Source organism: Ictidomys tridecemlineatus, chromosome 6 (genome assembly GCF_052094955.1).
Source record: "Ictidomys tridecemlineatus isolate mIctTri1 chromosome 6, mIctTri1.hap1, whole genome shotgun sequence".
NCBI lineage: Eukaryota > Metazoa > Chordata > Mammalia > Rodentia > Sciuridae > Ictidomys > Ictidomys tridecemlineatus.
In genome coordinates, this window is record NC_135482.1 from 79,866,915 (window position 1) to 79,890,588 (window position 23,674).

The following is a 23,674-nucleotide window of genomic DNA, read 5'->3' on the forward strand; positions in this document are numbered from 1 at the left end:
GTCAGATCCTCAGTGGGTGGAGCTTAGGTTAATCTCATAAGCTCTGGGAGCTTCCATTTCCTCTGCTACAAAAAGGAGGACACCTGTACCTACCTTGTAGTATGATTGTGAGATCTCAGTGGGAGAGTCTGGCATACGGTGTGTGCTTTTGCTTTTCTTCTAACCTCTACTAATGGCTTCCTACCAGGGTTCTTTTACCTTTGGAACACTTTGGCAGAAGGACATCTCCTGGTGTGATGGTCATAGGTCCAAGACCTGTGGCCCTCAGGATGCCTCATTTCCCTGGCACACATGTAATAATTTATAAGTTGGACAGAACTTAGAAGATACCTTGTCTTACCCCTTCTTTTCATCTCTCTAGTCTCTTTTTCAAACATACGTAGCTTTCTCATGCCTTTTCTGTTTTTATTCAGAACAAAAGCAAGAGATGAAGAAAGTTCCTTTCTGATTTCCCCTGTGTCTCCATAAATTCCTGTAATAGTTTCCTTCTAATCAGAAAAAGACTTATTTAGCAACATTTTTATAATTTACTTGTTTCCCTTAACTCCTTACTAAGGCTGACTTAAAGTGAATGTTGTTTTTATTTTATTTTTTTTTACTTGACTAATATTTTCCAGAAAGGTACCTTCTGAAATACTTTCACTTTTATTTTTCTTAAACCATTTAAAAGCATGCTTAAGCAAAATGCAGCTTACATTCCCAATTGAAGTTATGAATTAGCTGCTTATTGAGTAAAGTAATCTCAGAACTTCAGTATTTCAACTCATTTAATGCTACAGAGTAACTGGGTGCTGTTATGAGATAGGAGGTGTCGATCTCAGGAACTAGTGTTTATAAGAACGTTTCAGACTATAGATTAAAAACAAATCAAACAAAAAACTCTGTGCAAAAAAAAAAAAAAAAACCAGGACCAAAGAGCAGAAATCTAACATGTCAATTTGTGAATACTTTGACTTTAATCTGCCTTCAGCTCTCTGTTCATTAGTGCATCTGGCACTGTCTCTTGGCGACTGAAAGTTTGGCATGGGAAGCGGTAGTGTTTAACTTGGCTGAGAGAAGACATGGACTATACAAGTCTCCTTTTGTCTCTGAGGGGGTATAATTTCTTCGTTCATTTCCCCTTTTAAATTTTTACTCCCTGTGCATTTATGAGCAAATGTTAGAGCTCATGAAAGTGAGGAAATGATATCACCAGCTTGAGCCAAGGTGACTGTGGGTTGGCAGCTCTGCTCTTGAGATCCTGAACCTGAGCCATTTGCTGTCACAGTTTAGCTTGTCCTGCCGATTCAGAGTAGTGGAAAAATGCAAGTGGCACCTTTCCACGTCTATATTTGAAATGTGAGTTATGCTCATGAGTTGGGAGAACTGCCCTTAAATCCATGGCATCGTAGTGTGGTGGCTCTTTGGGCTCCAGTTAAATGTATGATCACCTGCATGTAGCAGGTGTAGCTGAGTCTCTGAGAATCAGCTCTTAACTTTCCTTCCTCTCTCTGTTGAAGTGGGCTCCACCATTCCTCTTGCTCTGGCATTCATGTTGTGAATTCAGATTCTAGATCTCATTTGAGTCATAAGTGGTGTTGCATGCGATGTTTTAATACTAGTGAAAATTCAAGACTTTCTCTTCTCCAACGCTTGAGAGATTGATCCCAGACTCATTGGTCAGGTAAAAATGCTCTCTCAGATTGGTGTTTGTCTTTATTGCTTTTATACAATATTGAAAAATTTTTATATCTTCACTGGCCTTTAAAAAAGTAGTTTACCCAAGGGCTAAAACCTAATGGAAAGACAATGAGCAAGACCTTGTGAAGACAGGACCGAGTTAGGGGTGTGCTGGAGCAGGCTCCCATCAGCTCACCTGGGCCAGAGTTTTTACCATTCTTTGGAATCCATATTTCTCCTTCTATCCCCATATTCCTACTCTGCTGACCTCTCAGCCAGAGTATTGGCAGGAAAGAGGGCATGACCAGCGGTTGACTGAAGAGACTTTATGAAGGAACTGTATGTAGTGATATGGGCACAGTTAGCAGAATTCACAAGCAACTTGTCACCTGCTAAAGGGTCATTAGGGTGAAAGGAGAGGAACACTCCCCAGGCACCTAGTGAGAGTTATAGCCATGGAGAGTATTAGTCTTGTTTTTCTGGTATGATAACAAAATATCAGAGGCAGGCTACTTTGTGAAAAAAATAGGTTTGTTTAGCTTATAGCTTTGGAGGTTAGACCTCCAAACAGGATAGCACAGGCTCTGACATGGGTTCCACATAGCTACATCATATCATGAAAATGTATGTGCGTCTATTTGTTTAGTCTTTCTCCCTCTTCTTGTATAGCCACTGATATTCAATCATGGGGCTCCACCCTAATGATCTAATCAGATCTCATCACTTCCCAAAGACTCCACATCCAAACACCATAGTCACATTCAGTTCCCACACTCTTAATACTATGAACATTAGGACTTTGGGGATTAAACTCCTGCCTGGGTCTGAAGGGATAAACTACATTCAAACCATAACAGACAAGAGCTGTGCCTTAGAGAGGCAGATCAGCTGCTGCTAGACAGAAGTCCAAGTGGGAGAGGCTATTAAAGTCAAAATGACAATGGGCTTAACAGTGAAGGTCAGGCAGGCAAGGAAGGCAGCAAAGGGTTTACTCTGGCATCCCAGGAGGTATGTTTGTGAAGAGTTCAGAATCTTTGTCCCAAACAGCTAAGCTCTTTCTGTGCATTTTACTTCCTCTAGCTTGGTATTGTGGTCTTGAAAATTTGTGGTCTTGAAAGGGTCCTATGTGGCTTCTGAGTTGGAGGTTAAGGATATGCTAAGTTTCTAGCCACCTGATGCATTCTATATTATCTTCATGCTTGAATGCTTGATAGCATCAAGTAAACATAAAGGCTTTTGTGGATTCAAAATTCATGATTTCTTAAGTAAACCACAGACTTGGATTTGCTGAGGTGGAGGCTCACAGAGACATTTCCCATGGACAGAAGTAAGGGTGTTGGGCTGCAAAACAAGTTTTAAAACATACAAAAGCAGCCCCGGAAGAGTCAGATTCCAAAGAATTGCATGAAGAGGACCTGAAGGCTTTGCACCCTTGAGAAAGACTCCTCACAGGAATAATGTGATCACTTCCTGGAATTTTACTGATTATAATTTCATCTATTTGGAAAGAACCCAGAAATCTAATCTCAATCAGTGGAATTCAGAACAAATTCCTGGGTGAGGTGAGGCTGGTATGTGCTGTTAAGTGGACCCGTGGTGGGTTTCAGTTGGTTAAAGTATTATGGCTTCCTCCATTAAAAAGAACTTCCTTAATAATAACTTACTGAATACCTCAATAAGGTGAAATATTCCCAAATTTGAAATTGAATTCCAATAAAGTGAAAGAGGTCATTTTTTTCTTGGGTGAGAAGGTCCTATTGCCATTGGGGCGTAAGCACTAGTATAGAGCAATGGATACATCAGAGCCTTCTGCAAGGGATGAGCAGCAAGTCAGTGGTGCGCACCAGCTGCCTGGCACTGATGAGCTATTTTTCCATGTTCAAGGACCGAGGACTTTTCAACCCAAATTAATGTTGCAAATACAGTGTTCCAGAGTATTACCAAATAAAGGGCCTTGTTTGAGAGAACCTAAAATGGGTATGTAAGCACTCGAGGAGCCCCAGTGATAGCTGTGCAGCTTCATTGTTACTGATCTTCACTCGTGTGATGTGTATTTGTTGAGTGCTCATTAGGTGTGCACCAGGTATCTAGATAAATTTAAATATGCATGGGGACTGCAATTGAGGAATCCATAGTCTGATGAAAGAACATATAAAAGGAGCCTAATGAGCATTCAGCCATAACAGTTGTCAGCTTGGCAAATGCCTTAATCCCAGGGCTAAAGAGAAGAGGTTTGCTGTCACCAGATTCCCTGACGATTAATCAATTAGATGTAGACAGCTACAGCCTAGGGCAGAAAAATAAATCCTCAGGATTGAAATATAACCACAATTCATAGAATATTGCAAACACAACTTATGCCCTAAATGCACTGAACCATTTATCTGAAACCTCTTTAGAGGTGAGAGAAAATATACTAGTCATGATGATGATGCCCATAATAAGTCTCTCTACTTCTCTGGAAGGGAACAGCCCACCGTGGATGAACTGGGCAGGGAGGGTCTTCTGTCACTCACACACTGCTGGCCAGAGTGCGGGGGTGTGGATCTGAGTGTGTCTTCATTCCTGCTTTGAAAGGTGAACTGGGAACAAACGGGAGAGCATAAACCAGAAGCTACCAGACTGGACTCAGGTTATGGATCTGTGTTTATTCTGTGCCAGTTTATGGATTTGAGAAAGGCCTTGCTCTTCCCTTAGCCATTTGGCCAGATGTATGTCTGCATGGATGGTGGCAGAGCAAGCCTCGGGGCTCTCTAAGCAGAGTGTTAAGATGAGATTTCTACCTCTTTGCAGCTCAGAGGGTGGCTTCTCTGTATTCCTCCCAAGCCAGAAAAGAAAAATCAAACCTAACACCTATCTCCATGAATTTGTCACACATTTTTTTCTACAGATAGAATAGGTAGCAGTACTATTTTTTATTTAACTCATCATCAAACTAAAGGTCTGAGAGAAGTAAATTAAGTTGTCTGAAGTTGCAGAATTAACTAGACCAGATGAATAGTATGTATTGTTAGAACTGCATTTTTAGCTCTTTTATTTTCATGTCTCTTCCTTCTCTAATATAATTTGGAATAAATAAATGTCCTTTTATATCCTTTCCTAGAAATGAATGTACTATGTATACCCTGAAAAATACCACAAATTTTCTTTTTTTGCTTATATTTTATTGAGTTACATCTGCCTCTATTAGTCAAATTTTGTCACGTCTGTGATCCATGGGATACAGATTGGGCTCCCTCCCAGTCTATCTCATTCTAGGAAATTCAGCCATGTCTGATGTATTTTTTCCCTAACTTTAGAATGTCAAATTGGCTTGTTGTTCAAAGAAATTTGTTCTTGAATATTTTTAATCTCCCTTGACTGAGGAAGAGGAAGACAGAGTATTTTCATCAGGTAAATATGAAGATAAGGAATTTTTTCATAAACATTATTTTTCTCTAAATGAAAATAAAATGTCACTGAGTTTGAACACTATGCCACTGTCTTCAATTGAATGTTTTTAAAACAAAGAAAGACATCATTAAGACCAGCCCCTCGTGGCAGCACTGACTGGCCTGGAAGCTCACAACTCAGAGACACTATTGACATGCATTTTGTTGTTGTTGTTTTTAATTTGTTCTAATTAGTTATATCTGACAGTAGAATGCACTTTGACAAATCATACATAATAGAGTATAACTTCTCATTCTTATGGTTGCACATGATGTGGAATCACACCAGTTGTGTAGTCATATATGGACATAGGATAATAATGTCTGGTTCATTCTACTGTCCTTCCTACCCCCATACCCCTTCACCTCCCTTCACTCCTCTCTACCTAATCCAAAGTAACTCTCTTCTTCCCTAGCCCCTGCCTCATTGTGAATTAGCATCCGCATATCAGAGAGAACTTTCAGTCTTTGGTTTTTTGAGATTGGCTAATTTTGCTTAGCATGATATTCTCCAGATTCATCCATTTACTGGCAAATTCCATAATTTCATTTTTATTTAAGGCTGAGTAATATTCCATTGTGTCTATATACCACAGTTTCTTTGTCCATTTATCTGTTAAAGGACACCTAGGTTGGTTTCATAGTTTAGCCATTGTGAGTTGAGCTGCTATAATCATTGATGTGGCTGCCTTACTGTAGTATGCTGATTTTAAATCCTTTGGTTATAAACTGAGGAGTGGGATAGCTGGGTTAAATGGTGGTTCCATTCCAAGTTTTCTGAGGAAACTTCATACCACTTTCCATAGTGGTTGCACCAATCTGCAGTCCCACAAGCAATATATGCCTAGAGTAAGTTGAAATCTTAGAGTCATTTCTCTCATTGCTAGAGATGTTGAATATTTTTTAATATATTGGTTGATAAATTGCATTTCATCTTCTGTGAAGTTTCTGTTCAGTCCCTTAGCCCATTTATTGATTGGTTTATTAGGTTTTTGTTGTTGATCTTGTTGTTGTTGTTGTTTGGTGTTAAGTTTTTTGAGTTCTTTATATATCCTGGAGATTAATGCTCTATCTGAGGTGCATGTGGTAAAGATTTTCTCCCACTCTGTAAGCTTTCTCTCAAATTATTAACTATTTCGTTTGCTATGAAGAAGCTTATTAATCTGAATTCATTCTATATATTGAGTCTTGATTTTACTTCTTGTGCTTTAGGAGTCATTAAGGAAGTTAGATCCCAATAGAGAAGATTTAGGCCTACTTTTTTTTCTATTAGGCACAAGATCTCTGTCTAGTGCCTAAGTCTTTGATCCACTTTGGGTTTGTTTTTGTGCAGGGTGAGAGATAGGGGTTTAATTTCATTTTGCTACATGTAGATTTCCAATTTTCCAAGCACCATTTGTTGAATAGGCTATCTTTTCCCCAGTGAATGTTTTTGGCACCTTTATCTCATATGAGATAACTGTATTTATGTGGGTTTGTCTCTGTGTTTTCTATTCTGCATCATTGATCTATGTGTTTTTGAACTATGTGTGTTTTTGTTACTGTGACGCTTTGGTATAGTTTAAGGTCTGGTATTGTGATGCTACCTGCTTCACTCTTCTTGCTAAGGATTGCTTTGGCTATTCTCTGTCTCTTAGTTTTCCAAATGAATTTCATGGTTCCTTTTTCTGGTTCTATAAAGACTGTCATTGGGATTTTGCATAAAATCTGTATAATGCTTTTGGTAGTATGGCCATTTTGACAATATTAATTCTGCCTATCCAGGAGCATGGGAAGTCTTTGCATCTTCTAAGGTATTCTTCAGTTTTTTTCTTTAGTGTTCTGTAGTTTTCATTGTAGAGGTCTTTCACCTTTTTTTTAGATTGATTCCCAAATATTTTATTTTGTTGAGACTGTTGTAAATGGAGTAGTTTTTCCTAATTTCTATTTCAGTAGATCCATCACTGATGTAGAGGAACACATTTGATTTATGGATATTGCTGAATTCGTATATTAATTCTAGAATTTTTTCTGATGGAATTTTTGGGGTCTTCTAAATATAGAATCATATCATTGGCAAATAGTGACAGTTTGAGTTCTTTTTTTCCAATTCATATCCCTTTAATTTCTTTCACCTATCTAATTGCTCTGGCTAGATTTTCAAGGACAGTGTTGGATAGAAGTTGTGAAAGAGGGCATCCTTGTCTTGTTCCAGTTTTTAAAGGGAATGCTTTCAGGTTTTCTCCATTTGGAATGATGTTGGCTTTGGGTTTAGCATATATAGCTTTTACAATGTTGAGTGTTTTAAACATGAAGGGGTGCTATATTTTGTCAAATACCTTTTTCTGCATCTATTGGGATGATTATATGATTCTTGTCTTTAAGATTATTAATGTGATGAATTACATTTATTGATTTCTGTATGTTGAATGAACCCTACATCCCTGTAATGAACCTTTTTTGATCATGATGATCTTTTAAATATGTTTTTGTCTGCGATTTGCCAGAATTTTATTGAGAAGTTTTGCATCTGTGTTCATCAATGATACTGGTCTGAAGTTTTCTTTCCTTGATGTTTCTTTGTCTGGTTTTGGTATCAGGGTGATATTAACTTCATAGAATGAATTTGGAAGGGTTCCCTCCTTTTCTATTTCATGGAATAATTTGAGCAGTATTGGTGTTAATTCTCCTTTGAAGGTCTTGTAGAACTCTGCTTGAGAGTCCCATCTGGTCCTGGGCTTTCGTAGATTGGTAGGCTTTGGATGGTGTTTTCTGTTTCATTACTTGTAATTCATCTGTTTAAATCATGTATATCCTCCTGATTCAGTTTGGGTAGTTTATATGTCTGTAGAATGTTGTTGATGTCTTCAAGATTTTCTATTTTATTGGAATATAAATTTTCAAAACAGTTACTAAATATCTTCTGTATTTCATTAGTGTCCATTGTGATATTTCCTTTTCCATCATATATTTTAGTAATTTGCATTTTCTCTCTTTGTTAGTGGGGCAAGGGGTTGATTAATTTTATGATGACATGTATTCTTAATGCTGAAGAAATCTGTGTAATGATCCAACCCCACTAACCCAGAACCTCACTTGTTTCACTTGTGGCCAAGGCACCTTGAGGCTGGAAAGGTTCACATGTGCCCAAGACAACTAATGCTATAATAGTGGCAGGGCCACAAACTGAGTCTAGAATCAACCCCAAGCACTCATCTTTCTTTCTGTGCATGAGGGACACAGTAGTATCTCCCTATAGCATTCTACCTCAGGAAATGCATGATCTGTCGTCTGCCAACATGTCTAGTGTGATTCTTGCTTTGTACATTCTGTATCTTCTCCTTGCAATGTTCCCTGTCCCCATTTGACTTCCTTGAAAGAATTTATTAATATTTCAAGCCAGATTATCACTCCCACTAGGGATCCTTCTCCACCTACCCACCACCACCCCACCTTCCATCAGTTTCTCTCTTTCCTGTTACATCTATTCCCTTACTGATTTATTCAGCAGGTAGTGGTACCAGGCACTGAGGTAAACAAAAGTTGTCTACCAGTGAACATGACTGAGGAACTCCCTGCCCATGTGGAGCTTGTGGTCTGTTGGGGAAGGCAGCCACTGAAAACAGCAGACCCAGAGATGCTTGTGTGGTTACAACTGGGATGACGGTCATGATGCAAACAGCGAGTGTTCCTGGCCCCCAAAGAACCTGGTGGAGGAACAAATGAACCTTCATGTTGTCATGTTCCAATTTGCACATCAGTCTTCTGGGAGAAGCTGAGCTCACCTTGATTCTCCCCAACTCTGTGTCCCTGGCACTGTGAGCACCTTGAGCTCATGAATAAGGAGGAGGCAGGGAGGTTGGCCTCTTCTCTCATCTGACCCCGCATCAAGGATGAAGAGCCTCTCATCCTGGTGGCTGCTTAGGCTTTTGGAGTCTGTGCAAGTACCTGAAAGTCCACCAGAGTAAGGAAGGAGGCTTTGGTCAGGGAGAAGGTGTGATCCTGGGATGTGAAATCTATGTCACTTTCAGATCAGTGGTGGGGGCTGTCCTCAGATAACCTCAATGTGTGGGGCAGGGAGGTGGATCTTTAGGATCTAGGAACAGGGGCAATGACCTGATCTGAGAGTATTTATACGTACATTCTTCATTCTTCTTAGGATGATTCGATAAGAGTGTATTGCATTCTCTTTAGAAGTCTCTTTAGAAAGACATGAATACGTCTATAGAAAGCTTATACCCAAAAGACTTACAATCAACATACTATAGTGACGCAGCCACATCAATGTTTATACCATCTCACAATAGCCAAGCTATAGAACCAACCTTGGTACCCTTCAACAGATGAATGGATAAAGAAAATGTGGTATGCATACACAATGGAATATTACTCAGCTATAAAGAAGAATGAAATTATGGCATTTGCCAGAAAATGAATCTAACTGGAGACTGTCATGCTAAGTGAAATAAGCCAGTCTCAAAAAACCAAAGGCAGACCCTTCTCTCTGATATGTGGATGCTAGCCCATAACAAGGGAGGATAAGGAGGTGAAGTATAGAAGTTCATTAGATTAGACAAAGAGTAATGAAGGGAAGGGAGAGTGGATGGGAATTGGAAAGAGAACAAAATGAATCAGTCATAACTTTCCCATGCTCATATATGAATACACAACCAGTGTAACTGCACATCATGTACAAGTACAGGAATGAGATGCTAAATGGAATGGGTTGCATTCCATGATCATATACAATGTCAAAATACACCCTATTGTCATATATATCTAAAAACAACAAATTTAAAAAAGACAAGATTGACAATCCCTCAGCCAAACTAACCAAAGGTTTAGAAGAGCCAAATCAACAAAATTAGAGATGAAAAAGAAAACATAAGCACACACTTCTGAAATCCAGAAGATCATTAGAAACTTTTGAAAATTTTTACTCCAATAAAATGGAAGATATTGACAAATTTCTAGCCACATATGACCTTCCCAGAGTGAACCAGGAAAACATAGAAAACATGAACAAACCAATATCAAGTAATGAAATTGAAACAGCAATTAAAAGCCTTCCAACAAAGAAAAGCCCAAGTCTACCTGGATTTTCAGCTGAGTTTTACCAGACTGTTAGAGTGTAACCAATTCCAGTCGTCCTCAAAGTATTCTATGAAATTGTAAGGGAAGGAAGATGTCCAAATGCATTCTATGAAGCCAGTATAGCCATGATACCAAAAGCAGACAAAGATGTATCAAGGAAAGAAAACTACACAACAATATCCCTGATGAACATAGATGCAAAAATCCCTGATAAAATCGTAGCAAACCACATTCAAAAACAAATTAAGAAGAAAATACATCATGATCAAGTGGGTTTCATTCCAGGAATGCAAAATTGATTCAGTGTATTCAAATCAATAAATGTAATTCACACAAATAGAATTAAGAATCAAATGATCATCTTAATAGATGCAGAAAAGGACTTTGATAAAATCCAGCATCCATTTATGTTAAAAACACTAGAAAAGTCAGTGATACAAGGAACTTACCTCAACATTGTAAAGGCTATATATGACAGACTCAAAACCAACATCATACTGAACAGAGAAAAAGTGAATGTATTTCCTCTAAAAACAGGAACAAGAAAAGCATTATGGAGATTCCTCAAAAACTCAGAATGGAACCACTATATGACCCAGATATCCCACTCCATGGTATTTTTCCAAGAGAACTAATAAAAGCAGACTAGAGCAATACACCCTCGATGTTTATAGCAGCACAATTCACAGTAGCCAAATTATAGAATCATCCCATATGCCCCTCAGTAGTTGAATGGATTAAGAAATTGTGGATGTGTGCACAATGGTTCTTTACTTAATCAATAAAATATAATGAAATTATGACCTTTGACAATAAATGGACAGAAATAGAGAATATCATGCCAAGTGGAGTGAGTCTCAGAAAATCAAGGGTCAAATATTTTCTCTCACATATGTAGAAATTAGAGAAAAATAAAGGAACATTGGAGGGCAGGATTTTTTTAAAAAAAGGATATTTCAGCTTTTGGAAAGAGTCAAGAGAAGTAATCAGATATTGCAAAAACTAAAAATGCACGTATACAGAGAATATCAGTGAGCTATTCAACCACAGGCTCAGAGTTATGATAAAACACTCTCAGCTTTACTTTTAATGTTAGCAAGAAATACCTGCACTTGATGTCATAGGATTATTATTAAGACATTTATTCTTTGTTAAATTACATTCCTTAAGTTCTTAAACTGAAATGTACTTTGTAAATTTTATGTATAATCCGAATTACAAAGGTAACTTGCAGCTTTTAAATAAAATGAACTTGCTTTTCTTTTTATTTTACCTTTTTTTTTCGTCAATTTTGGTAGAACCATAGAAATATAACATTTCTTTTGTATCCACTTGAGTTGAAAACTTGTGATATAATTTATATTTTTTATTTTTCTTCTAAAGGGAATGGTTTATTTAAATAAAAATGAGATCATTACTAATGGAACTATTAATTATTTAAGGTAAACTGTCCAAAATATATGGAATTGCTCATAGAAATTTTATTACTCTATACTGTTATAGTTAGGAAAACAGACTTTAATAAAATCCAGATGACAAATAGCCAGGATCTTTAACATCTTTTACTTTGCATACTTAAAGCATTTGTAATTTCCATTAGGAAGTTTTATTTATATTTATGAAATTCTTTTATTTATTCTTTTTCAATTATTAAAAGAATTACACTATTTTAACTGTTTATATTTATAGGAAACCTTTAATCTCGTAAAATGGAAAGTTGTATTTGGTTTTCTTCTTAGACTTAAAAAAATAATAAAATCAATAAATTTAAGGCCTGTTTTAAATAGAATTCTCTTCAAATGCATCTATCTATATCATATATGCACGTGGAAATATAAATGTTTTTTTACAGTTTTCATTACAACATATTATTGTACCAAAGAAATTTTAATTAAAAATCTATAAAAACTAATTTATACATTATGCAAATTTTAATTCTATAGCGATTAAGAAAAATCTTTACAAATATTGGAAAAAGAGCCTTTGTCAATTTAATGAAATTTTGTAATGATTTTTTTATTACAAAAAAAATTTTGTAGAATAGATAGATGCTTAAATACTTGTTTATTGGCTTCTTTTGAGAAGTGGTAAAGAAATTTGGGGGCTCAGTGGAGTCCTCCACATAGGTGTTGTAAATTTTACCATCAGTATCCCTATACCTTTTCCCAGTGTGTTTCTTTTCTTTTCTTCTAAAAGTGTTCTCTTTTGGAGAGGGGACATAATTAAATTCCCTCTGGTGCCTGTGTACTGCAGTCTACCCAGCAGCTTTGCTCCCTGGACTGTCCCAAGGTTCCTGCAGGGACAAGGAATCTGAAAAGGGCCAGAACCAAGAAGCAGGCTTGCCACAGCGCCCGCTCAGAGCAAGGAGCAGGGGTCAGGGACAACACTGTACAGGCATCAGATGCTTCTTGTGGCAGGTGTGTGTCGGGCTGCTGTGGGTGATTGGACAGGCCAGCTGTCCCAGCCTGGGGCTTTGTGTGATAAACTCAGCTCGCTGGTCAGAAGGTTCACAGGCTCAGATTTATTCACTCCCTCACTGAGAATTGAAATTGGAAGAGGTGGTTAACTGCTGACTGAAGTGGAATTAAACCAAAATTGATGTGTCCTTCGCTATTTTGTGTTTCAGAGACTGGAGCACAAGGAAGTTCTAGTGGGCTTGCTGTTCCTGGTGTTCCCGTTCATTCCAGCCAGCAACCTCTTCTTCAGGGTGGGTTTTGTGGTGGCCGAGAGAGTCCTTTACACGCCTAGGTAATTATCACAGCAGTTTGTTCTTTACCAGCTCTGCCCTCCTGCCCTCCTTAACCAACAGAGAGCATCCTTGGGGTGATGAGAGTTAGGTCCTCAAGCAGCTCAGACTTGATCACCTCAGGCTTCAGACAGCCACACAGAAGGCTGGGTGAGACCATGCTGGTGACATTCACTCTAGTTCCCAGTGGTTCTCTGCCCATTACAACTTCACAGTTAAACTGGAATACTGACTTCAGTTTATTTAGGATGTTAGTACACTTGCTCATACCATACCATCTTGTCCAAATGTTTTGTTAAATATAATTATTATAAATTTTCAGAAATATTTGTTGATTTGCATAAAATTATTATGTTTATAATCTTCTTCCTTGCCCTCTTTTTTTTCTTTAATTTAAAAGTGGGAAAAATCTCAAGAAAATTTATCCTCAAGAAAATCCCTATGAAGCTGGGCTTGGTGGCACATGTTTGTAATCCCAGTGGCTCAGGAGGCTGAGGCAGGAGGGTTGCGAGTTCATAGGCAGCCTCAGCAACTTAGTGAGGCACTTAGCAACTCAGCAAGACCCTGACTCTAAATAAAATATGAAAAAGGGCTGGGGATGTGGCTCAGTAGTTGAGCACCCCTGGGTTCAATCCTAAGTACCAAAAAAGAAAAAATTTGTGTGAAATAAAAGTGATTTAAAAATTATAAAGGATATTCATATATGTGTGGATATATGATGTACTTAGCTCTGAGCATGTGTGAACTGTGCTGAAGCTGGTCTGCTCTCTTAACAATTAAATGTCATTGTTCCAAGACCACTTTTCTTTTCAGATGCCCAGAAATATCACTGAAGCAGGAGATAGGCTTAGTTTTGCCATTTACCAGTTGTGTGACCTTGAGCGAGACATGATGTTTTTTTCCACCAGATTTTCTCATTTCTAAAATTGAGATTTTAGTAAACTCCATAAATTTAATATTTTGGTCTACAATGTTGTCTTTTTGAATAGTTCATTTTTATAAAAGTTTAATAATAACTTCTATAAGTTCTATAAGAATAGATTTTTCTAAAAGGCAATATAATCCAAAATAGTTTTAAGAAAATCATTATTTTTGTTTATGATATTTCACTAGGAATTTTAAAACACTTTTAATTAGAAATGAGATTTATAATCTCCAATTCTCCCAAACCAAAACTATAGCTTTCCTAAGTTTATGCTTATGCAGCATTATGTTTAAACTTGGCTAGGGCTTGGCCAAGGGTAACCTTTACTTTGTTTTAGGTATCCTAGAACAATTTGAAAAGGAAGTTATTGCTTGATACGTATTATTTGATACAGACAAATATACAGCACAATTCTCTGTAGTTTGTGTTACTTACAGCTAAGAGGCTTTTGAGAAGTTGTCATACTAATTTATAGAAGGGCAAAAGGCAACATCAATCTGTGTAATTTTTTAAATCCCTTTCGTGGTACTAAGGGTTGAACCCAGGTCCTTGCTCATGGTAGGCAAATACTCTACTATTGAGCTAAACCTCCAGCTCTTTTTAAATTTTGTTTTAAGACAGGATCTTCCTCAGTTGCTGAGGCTGGCCTCAAATTTGTAATCCTCCTGCCTCAGCCTCCCCAGAAGCTGGGATTACAGACATGTGCCACTGTGCCCAGGTGTAATGTTTTTGCTTAGGTCAGGTGAAAGTATCTTTAGTCAGCTTTTTTCTATAGTACTGATGCCTCCAAGTTCTTCATTTAACAAAGCTTATAGAGTATTTTTTATCATAAATGATGTAGTAGGATCTGAGGCTACAAAAAAAGTAATTGCAGTATCTGCCTTGAAAGAGTTCGTTAACGGTTGACTGACAAAATGGAGTATTTCATAAGACTTAATATTCTTTACAATACTATTCTTCTCTTTAATGCCATTTTACCATTAATTGCATTCAAGCATTTTATTGAGCTTTTATCATATTTCAGTCTCCACGCTAAGGATGTTGTCATTATGTCCATTAATTCATGCTATATCTAGTGGTTCACTGCCTGCCCCATCAAGTGAGAGGGTCTGCCTTTAAATTCCTACTTCACTATCAATGTGATTTCTCCCAGCTTCAGTTTCTTGATTATATAAAACAGGGATAATAGCAACACACAACTCAATGGGATCCTGTGATCATTAAATGAGATAACCATATACAGAACTTAGGAAGTGTTTGGCATTGTATGTGGCCAGTGAATATTAAGTAGCAGTGTTGTTGATAAAAGCCAATACCATGATCATTATGTTACAGAAATGGCTTTGAGAGGGTTAGTAACTCACTCGAGGTGATACAGCTAGTGAGTAGCAGAGCTGGAATGCAGATATTCTCTCCTGACTCTTGACTCACTTTGCAGACCTTATTTTATTTTGATAGAAAGAAAAAGAAGAAAATGGAAACATAATAAAGCAATTTCAGTTCAACTCCATTTAGTGATAGAGACTTGGTATTGCCAAGAATCCTGAGATCTGAATCCTCAGGAATTTGGGGTTCTGGGTGACAGAGAATGACAAGTGCAAGGAACTGCTTTCTGAATCCAGACCCAGGAGATCGTTGGTGAAGGGAGAAGGAAGGCTCTCATGTTATGGAAGCCTACAGTAGCACCATCAGTAGTTCATGGGGTGTTTTCATTAAAGTCAAGGCTTTCTCTTGCCCAGGCAGGTATGTCCTCCACACACACCCCCAGGCTTATGCCAGCTCAGGCTCTTCATATTTGCCATGTCTCAGTGGCCCTTCCTGTGGTACTATATATTTGTCTAGAAATAAAATGCTCATTTTTCCTAGGAATAATCTGACTTGGGTTACAATAAAATTGTTGCATATGAAGAAAGCATCAGTTTAGCCAAGAGCAAGTGCCTGCCTCTGGGAACCAATTTGGATTTGCTTCATTTGGCAAGCTCAGTGAAGAGGCATCCGAAAACAAATTCAGTAAGCTAGTCTGCATTAAGAAGATAACTGTCCTTTTCTGTCCAAGTTCCTGCATCCATGTATTGCAGCGTTGTTGCCAAGCTGCCATTTCCGAGGGTTTCTCTTTGCTGCCTTGTGACTTTTGGATTCACAGGCACGTCATTACCGTGCCCATCGTGACTGCTGCCCCTTGTAGTGTAGTCTCAGCAGATGTCCAAGCCATGTGATCAAGGAGGTGGAGGTGCTTTCCTGTTTCTGAAGGATGATCCTGGGGGACCCAGGTCACTCCACTGGGTCTGCAGTCCTGACCAATTTTAAGAGTGTAACCTGGATTTTGGAAACTTGGGGTGAGAGGAAGCCTAGAAATATTTCAATGGGATGTCACATCTCTAAGGAATCCCAACCTTTCCACAGTCATTGTTGTAACTAAACTAGCAAGGGAGCGTCTTTACTTAGGCACTGGATTCCTTTTTATCTATTGTGTTGTGCAAGTGAAGTGGCCTAGATTGTCAGTAATTGAAGCCCGTGTGAACACATTGCTGTAGCTTCAGGGTTCTAATGACTTCACCAGAACTATTTTGTAAATATTGAGCTATCTTGAAAAATGACAGACTTTTTCACAAACAGATTTTACCTAACAGTGACCAGCTGCCCTGTCTTAGTGGAAAATAGTAGATAATTGGGGATAGAACATTTGAAGTCCTGTCCAGGGCCAAGCAGAGTGGGGTGGATGCTGTGGGTCTCCTGGAGGTGTCAAAGCACTGGATAATACTTGCTTCATTTAATAAACCTGAAGATAGAATTTGACCATGATGCAGAATATCTCCTAAACCAAACTGTTTCTTCTTTCCTTATTATTTTTTTTCCTAGTTCTGGGGATCAAATCCAGGGCCTTGTGCATGCTAGGCAAGTGCTTTTACCACTGAGCTGTACCCCCAGCCCTCAACCTTTTACACAATTAGAAATCTTCTCTGCACGAATCTCCTTCCGTTGTTGACCTTGTCTTGAAACAGCCACTTTCTACCTCATTAGTGCCCAGGCTCTTTGAGGAAAATATATATGATGTCCTCACTGACATCCCTGAAAATGCAGGTCATCTTTATGCAGAAATTATGTGTTGGCTCACGAACTTTAGGGAACAATAGAATATGAACCAAAAGCTCAGCATGAGGATGTGGCTCAGTGGTAGTGTGTGTGCTTGCTATGTGCAAGGCCCTCAGTTTAATTCCCAGCACCAGGGGAAAAAAGAGGGAAAAAAGGTGAACTTTCTCTTGTTATATGTTTGTTTCAAATTATTATGAAGCCAAATCCTGGCCTCTGGCCTAAGGTGCTCATACCTGACTGTCACAGAAGTCATATCCAGCCCTACTGAAGCCTGGGTAAATCCCCTCAGTCCCAGGAGGCTGATGTGGCCATTCTACAAGAAGGGTCTAGTATGAGTCAGACTGACAGTCTCTTCCACCCCTGACTTTTATTCCTAACTAGGAACAAACCCCTTAAATCTTCTGGCTTCTCTTCTTCCTCCAGCCTAACCCAGAAAATACCCAAAATATAATCCTCCTCTCATTTGCACTTGGAAATCTGTGGATAAAAAGGGCAGAAACTAGCTATTTGCTGGCACTCCCTGGTGTTTAGGGTCAGAGTTTTTACCATCAAAATAAATTGGAATAATATTTTCTTTTGGTGATAAATGCCCACTTTGTGGATGTCCTTTTTGAACAGGCAAGAGAGTTGGAGGTTGAATTCATTCTTAAACAGATTTTGCTCTCTGACTCTGATCCCAAGAGAAGCATATAATTTTATGGCTATCTTTTCTGTATTTTGTACAAACTGCACTAGAAAACTCCAAAGGACTGAAATTTCTGGAAATTGATGAAGCAGAAATAGTTGATGAAAGCTTTCAAATAAAGTTATATAAAGTAATTTAACATTCACCCACATGCCAGATTCAGGATGATTTATTCACTTCAGTGCCAAAGAGCAAATTCCTTAGCTACTTTAGGAAAACTTCAATGAGTAGAAAAGGGAAAGGAATAGACAGGAATTGAAGGTAGAAAAATATTTGGGGATAGACACAATCAAGAATTACTGAGGCTACACAAGAAGTTGGATGGCATGAATCTGAGGGGAAAAAAGTAAAAAGTGCCCCATACTCTTAGGGATGTCATTTGTATCGTATATCCCCTGAGCTTAAGGACATAATAGACAAGGAGGAAGGGTGAGCCTCATTTTTTTTTTTGAGAGAGAGAGAGAAAGAGAGAACTTTTTATTTAATATTTATTTTTCAGTTTTCGGCGGACACAGCATCTTTGTTGGTATGTGGTGCTGAGGATCGAACCCGGGCCGCATGCATGCCAGGCGAGCACGCTACCGCTTGAGCCACATCCCCAGCCCTTAGCCTCCCTCATTTTTAAGTTAGTGAAATCTCTTTAAATCTTACCTATCAACTCAAAGTGAAATTTTTAAAATTTTACACAAGTAGCTATTAAAACAGTACTGCAGTACCTGTTTTTCAGAGGGGAAAACGAGAAGGTTGATCTCTGAAGTCACACTACCTCTGCCATCTGATGGTCTGGCCCCTCCACGTCCATTTATCTATACACATGTTCCTTCAGAGCTGCTGGACGAGGGTCATGATTATTTGAAGTGAATCTAAATTGGCCCAATGAGAGTATCCACAGGGAAATCTCAGAAACTCACTTGAGCAAATCCAGAGGAAGAAGGTTGAAATGGGAATCAGTGCAGCCCAAGTGCCACCCACAGCCAAGCAGTCTTGGGAGTCATTGAATGGGTGAGGCAACTAGTTTTCTAAGATACCAGGTGGATAGTTCCCAGATGCTCTGTAGTTTCCAAATGCTGATTAAAGCTGCTTGATAGTTTTCACTGTTTGAGGCTAAATTGGGGAGGGGAGTGAAAGGAGAAAGGAGTTTTTCATAAAGTTAGAAATTTGTGAGATTTTTATCCTTCCTGTATCCTCAGTCTCCTTGTCAGCAGAGCCATAGACAGTCCTCTGGACATCCCTCTCCTCCCACCCACCCCACTTCTTTAGAAGTATTTACTGGTTTTAGAAATCTCAAACTGCTATATCCACAGTACTACATGATCTTTTTTTTTTATTTTTTTATTTTTTTAACTACACGACATCAGTGGAAAGCATTATAATTCTTATTACCCGTATAGGGCACAGTTTTTCATATCTCTGTATATGAAGTATGTTCATGCCAATTTATGCCTTTATACATATACTTTGTTGGTGGTTTTTTGTATTACAATTCTTAATACACATATATACCACAATTTTTGTATCTCTGATTGTATATAAAGTATGTTGACACCCAATTCAAGGCTTCATACATGTACTTCATACATGTACTTCATACATGATGTCCATCAGTAAAATGGAGTTTTACTCAGCATTAAAAATGAACGAAACCATGGCATTTGCAGGTAAATGGATGGCATTGGAGAAGATAATGCTAAGTGAAGTCAGCCAGTCCCAAAAAAACAAAGGCTGAATGTTTCCTCTGACATAAGGAGGTTGACTACATGATCTTTAAGGTCCCTTACAGCTGCAAATTTCAAGCTTCCTATGTCTCAGATAACTATGAAAAACCTTGATCCTCCCGCCCCCTTTAGGCCTTATGTACTATTTTTTGTTTGTGGGTTGCTTTTTTTTTTTCTTTCTTTTTTCTTTTCACACATCCTGGTGTGTCTGCCTGTGTCTGCTCAGATTTCCCAGGAGAGATCCAATGGGGGAGGGCAGACAGTGCCCTGGGTAAAGCAGGAAAGGGAGGAAGTCCATGTGCCATGAGGTCAGGCTCTCTGCAGGGCCTGGTAGTGGTGCAAGAAAGCTTCGGAAGGCGTTGGTGTGGGCTCTGTTATGAGGGAATGGAGAGCCCTTCAGGGCAGCAGGAGCTGGTGAAGTTTAGAAATTCATGTAGGCAAGCAGCAAGAGGAATGGGTGTTGTGAGGAAAGGGGGCCCTGCCACTAGAAAAGTCACATGAGCACCGCCAGCCCATGCTCTACACGAGATGATGGCACAGGCAGCCAGCAGGACACAAGGCAGCCCTGAGTCTGGGTTAGGTGTTTGCCTGTCCAGGTGAGGTCCAGTGAGACTGTCACAAAGTGGGCTGAAGCCTAGTATCTCAGCAGGAGCTTGAAGTCAGGGTGGTGCATAGACTGTTGTCTAAGGCCATGACTGGTAAGGATGAGACAAAGTTGAGCCACAGGTAATACATCACTAGATTTTGTGGAGACCAGGTCACAAGAATGGTAGAAAGTCCCAGAACTAGGCAAGGCTAGGTATTCAGAGATTCACCTTTTAAGATTCATTGTTTAACATTCTCATAGTACAGTACGTTAGTGGGTCAGACAAAGCAAGGTGGGCTTATTAATGGGCCACTTAACTAAAAACCTAGAAAGTGGATTAAAGATTTTATGGTCATGAAGTCAGGCACACCTGCCCTCTGAGAATATGTGTGTATAGATGTAAGAAAATGTAAATGTTGACTAAATTTCCCCAATTCGCTGAATTATTTATTAGCTTTGGCTATGAAACCATTTCTTTAGGAATTTCAATCATGGTTATCTTAAAACAAAAAGGTTCTTTTGTCCTAACAAGAATGAGGAAACATAAAGGAGAAAAGCTGTGTATAGGTACACTGGTAAACCGTAAAGTCAGGTTACCATATGATCTGAAGAGAAAGAGAAAAATGAAGGTTATTGATACCATTGGTGGAAGATTAGTGGGAAAATCCAAAATTTGAGTAATGAAAAGAAGAAATCTTTTTACCTTAGAGAATTCTAATCCTTTTAAAACATGGCATCTCCCATATTTGTCAGTATATTTCAAAAGAAGCCCCAGTCTCTCTCACAATGTATTCCTCCCTGCATCTCCAACCCCCATTGGAAAACAACTCCCGCATCAAGCAATCAGAGGCTTCCTGCTGATTTATTAGCCTACTGAAGGGTTTGAAAGTTGGTTACAGTTTTACTTCAGAATACCATCAGCTAAGAAGGGACAGATTTGGGCTTGAATGGGTTTGTTCTTTGCTCTTGCTATACTGCAGCAGGAACTGTTCCATTCAGCCCATTGAGACCTGAACTCAGAGGAGGGTGTGAATCTAGGAATGAGACCTTGTCCAATGCTCTCAAGGGCAGTGACCCAGTAGGAAGGCACCCAGGGTGAACCCAGTAGGAAGGCAGGGGTCAAGTCACCAAGGCATCTGGGGATAAGTGCTGTGTACAGGTCATGATCAGGAAGGGCGGCAAGAAGGCTTTACTGAGGGACCCAACTGTGCTAGAGATTGCAAACCACAGACAAATATCATTAGAACAGCAGTGGCCAGAATGAAGTGATCAGAGAGGAGATCAAGCTACTTGTGGTCTGAAGATCAATTATCCAATCTGTTGTGCTCAATCAATTGTTCTTAGCTGAGGGCACGACGTGTAGATAAGTTCGAACAGTTATTTACTGGACTGGAATAATGGCCTTAATTTTGTGAAACTCAGTTATAAAAGAGGAATGTTTATGTCTGTTAAGTCTTACATGGTAGAAAGCAAATGTATTGGAAACCAAGATTTGAAAGTAAAATTTGGACAGTGTAATTTAGATTCAGACGAGACTAAACAGGATAGCATGTGAAAAATGTTGTAAGCTGTGCTAGGTAATTGCAAGTCATTATTTCAATCTGCCCTTTACAAATAAGGAGATTGGGTGAATCAAAGTCAAAGGAAATCAAAGTCACATAGCTGTAGGCCTGTCCTTCTCCCCCTTCCCCTGACTTCCTTCTCCTTCTTCCTTTGTTTTCTAACCTTATGTGCTCCAAGGAAGCAATTCAAAAGGGAGCTCTGGAATGAACAATGCTAGCTGAGCAGGGTAGCATGCTCGTGTTGGGGATTAGGTGTTGGGTGTTGCCTTTGGAGATGGAGGAGAGACAGTCAACTGCTGATGTCACATGCCCCAGGTTCAACATGGTCAGCTCTGGCTTTGCCTGGAGCACGTGAGTAGACATAAGTGTTACCATTTCAGCCTCTCCTCCATCAAGATCCCTTGTTATTGATGAAATTATTTTGTTCATTTTGGGTTCTTTACAGGAAAATACAGAAAATTCTTATGTAAATATCATAACCTTCCCAAATCCTCCTTGCTCTTTTGGAAACCTCTATTGTCTTGCTTTTAGTAGGGCCAACGTCTTATAAGTTTGTGTAACTTTGTGCCACACTCAGTTACCAAAGCTGGCCTCAGCCCCTTGAGTCACTGGGACTACAGGCATACGCCACTGTGCCTGGCCAAAATGCCTTTAAGGCCTACTTGGAAAACTTAGTTGAGACTGTGTGATCCAAGCAGAAAGGGAAGCCAGCCAGTCCTGGATTAAAAACACCAACAAGGGGAAAGGAGCAGGTTCTGCATCGGGACAGTTCTCCTGGTGATAATCATGGGTCTCTTATTTTCAAGACCAGCTTGGTCTGGTTGGTTTCCTAGTCAACCTTTGTTTCATGTTCCTTTCTGACATCTTCACCTGCAGTGGTTTGTCTATTCTCATGAATCAGCCCCTGTCCACTGCTAGATGCCTAGGAGACAAAATGATTCAAAAACAAAGATTTTCCTTATACCAGAGCCCTGCTGTACTTACCAGTGGAGGTCTCAGGTTTAGAGGAAGCATCACATTTTCAAAGAGGTAAAAGAGAATCAGATTCTCAGAAGGTCAAAGCAGTGCTGTTTCCCCACCAGGTGTTCCATAGATACAGGTTTCTTCTGTTCTTTTCCAGTGTATAGAACAGAAGAAACCTATTCATGGAAAACAATACATAAAAAAGCTTTTCATACCTACCCTAGAACACAGCACCTAGCTCAGGAGCTAGGGACAGGCTCAAAGGTCCCTTTGGCGATCCTTTTCTTGGAAAATAAAAAGCCCTTCCTTCCAGATACGTTCAACCTTCTGGAAAATGTCTCCATCCATTAAATGACAGAGAAAGAACAGGGTAGAAATCCTGAAAGGAAAGCGAGGAACCCGGAGACAGGCGAGCAAGAAATGAAAGACGGAGACCAGGCAGAGATACACACCAGAGTTTATTTGTCAGAGCTGACAAGTAAAGGCCATCTCTCTATAGATGAGAGAGACAACTCAGGCTTGGGGTTCAGGACCTTTATGAGGCAGGGGTGGTTAAAGCTTGGGTTGGTATGAGGGAGTGGTGATAAGCCCTTGGGCAGGAAAGAATGCCAGAGGTGAAGTGTTGGGTAGATATGAGGGAGTGGTGAGCCTTTCTCAGAAATGCCCTTGGGTGGGAAATGGAAATTTTTCTTGCTGTCACTTAAGATGGCCATCCAGATGCTAAGCAAGAACCTTACAAATGGGGACACTAATGAGTCTTGGCTCCTAGCAGCTGGCAGCTTCCATGTTCAGCTTGCTCTGAGGAGTCTCTGTTGACTTTCTGGTATTTCCTATGTTGTCACAAGTACCTGCTCTCAGCCCTGTCCCTCGTTTTTCACTGTTTAACCATTTCAGATCAGTATCCGTAAGACTGGAATAACATCTTAGCCTTCAGATGATTTGTAAGGTGGAGATTCAACAGACTGAAATGAAACTTATTAGTGACAGGGTTCATTCAGATTCCCAGAACATTTTTTAAAAATAAAATGATAAGATTGTGTCTATTATTTTATTTAGAGATACTGGTGGAAGGCCGCCATGTCATGTGACCAGCATTTTCCTCTCCTGATGGGTTTGAGGCACTGTTGGTCATTCCCAATGATCTGGCTACTTTTAAGGGCTGTAGAAGGTAGCCCCATCTTGAGAGTAGTAAAAAATGCAGCCAAATGTGTCTTCATGCGTGGGCATGCCTTCTTA

At 39.3% G+C, this 23,674-nt stretch overlaps 1 protein-coding gene across 5 annotated transcripts in view; it reads left to right on the forward strand.

Annotated features, from left to right (window-relative positions):
- The window catches only part of Tmtc1 (transmembrane O-mannosyltransferase targeting cadherins 1), a 254,647-nt gene that overhangs the window by 151,303 nt on the left and 79,670 nt on the right, over positions 1–23,674 (forward strand). For all 5 annotated transcript variants that reach the window (XM_040280843.2, XM_021719896.3, XM_040280846.2 and 2 more), the window contains one exon: positions 12,790–12,911. In XM_040280843.2, coding sequence (XP_040136777.2) covers positions 12,790–12,911 — 122 coding nt within the window. The remainder of the gene's footprint in view (positions 1–12,789; positions 12,912–23,674) is intronic.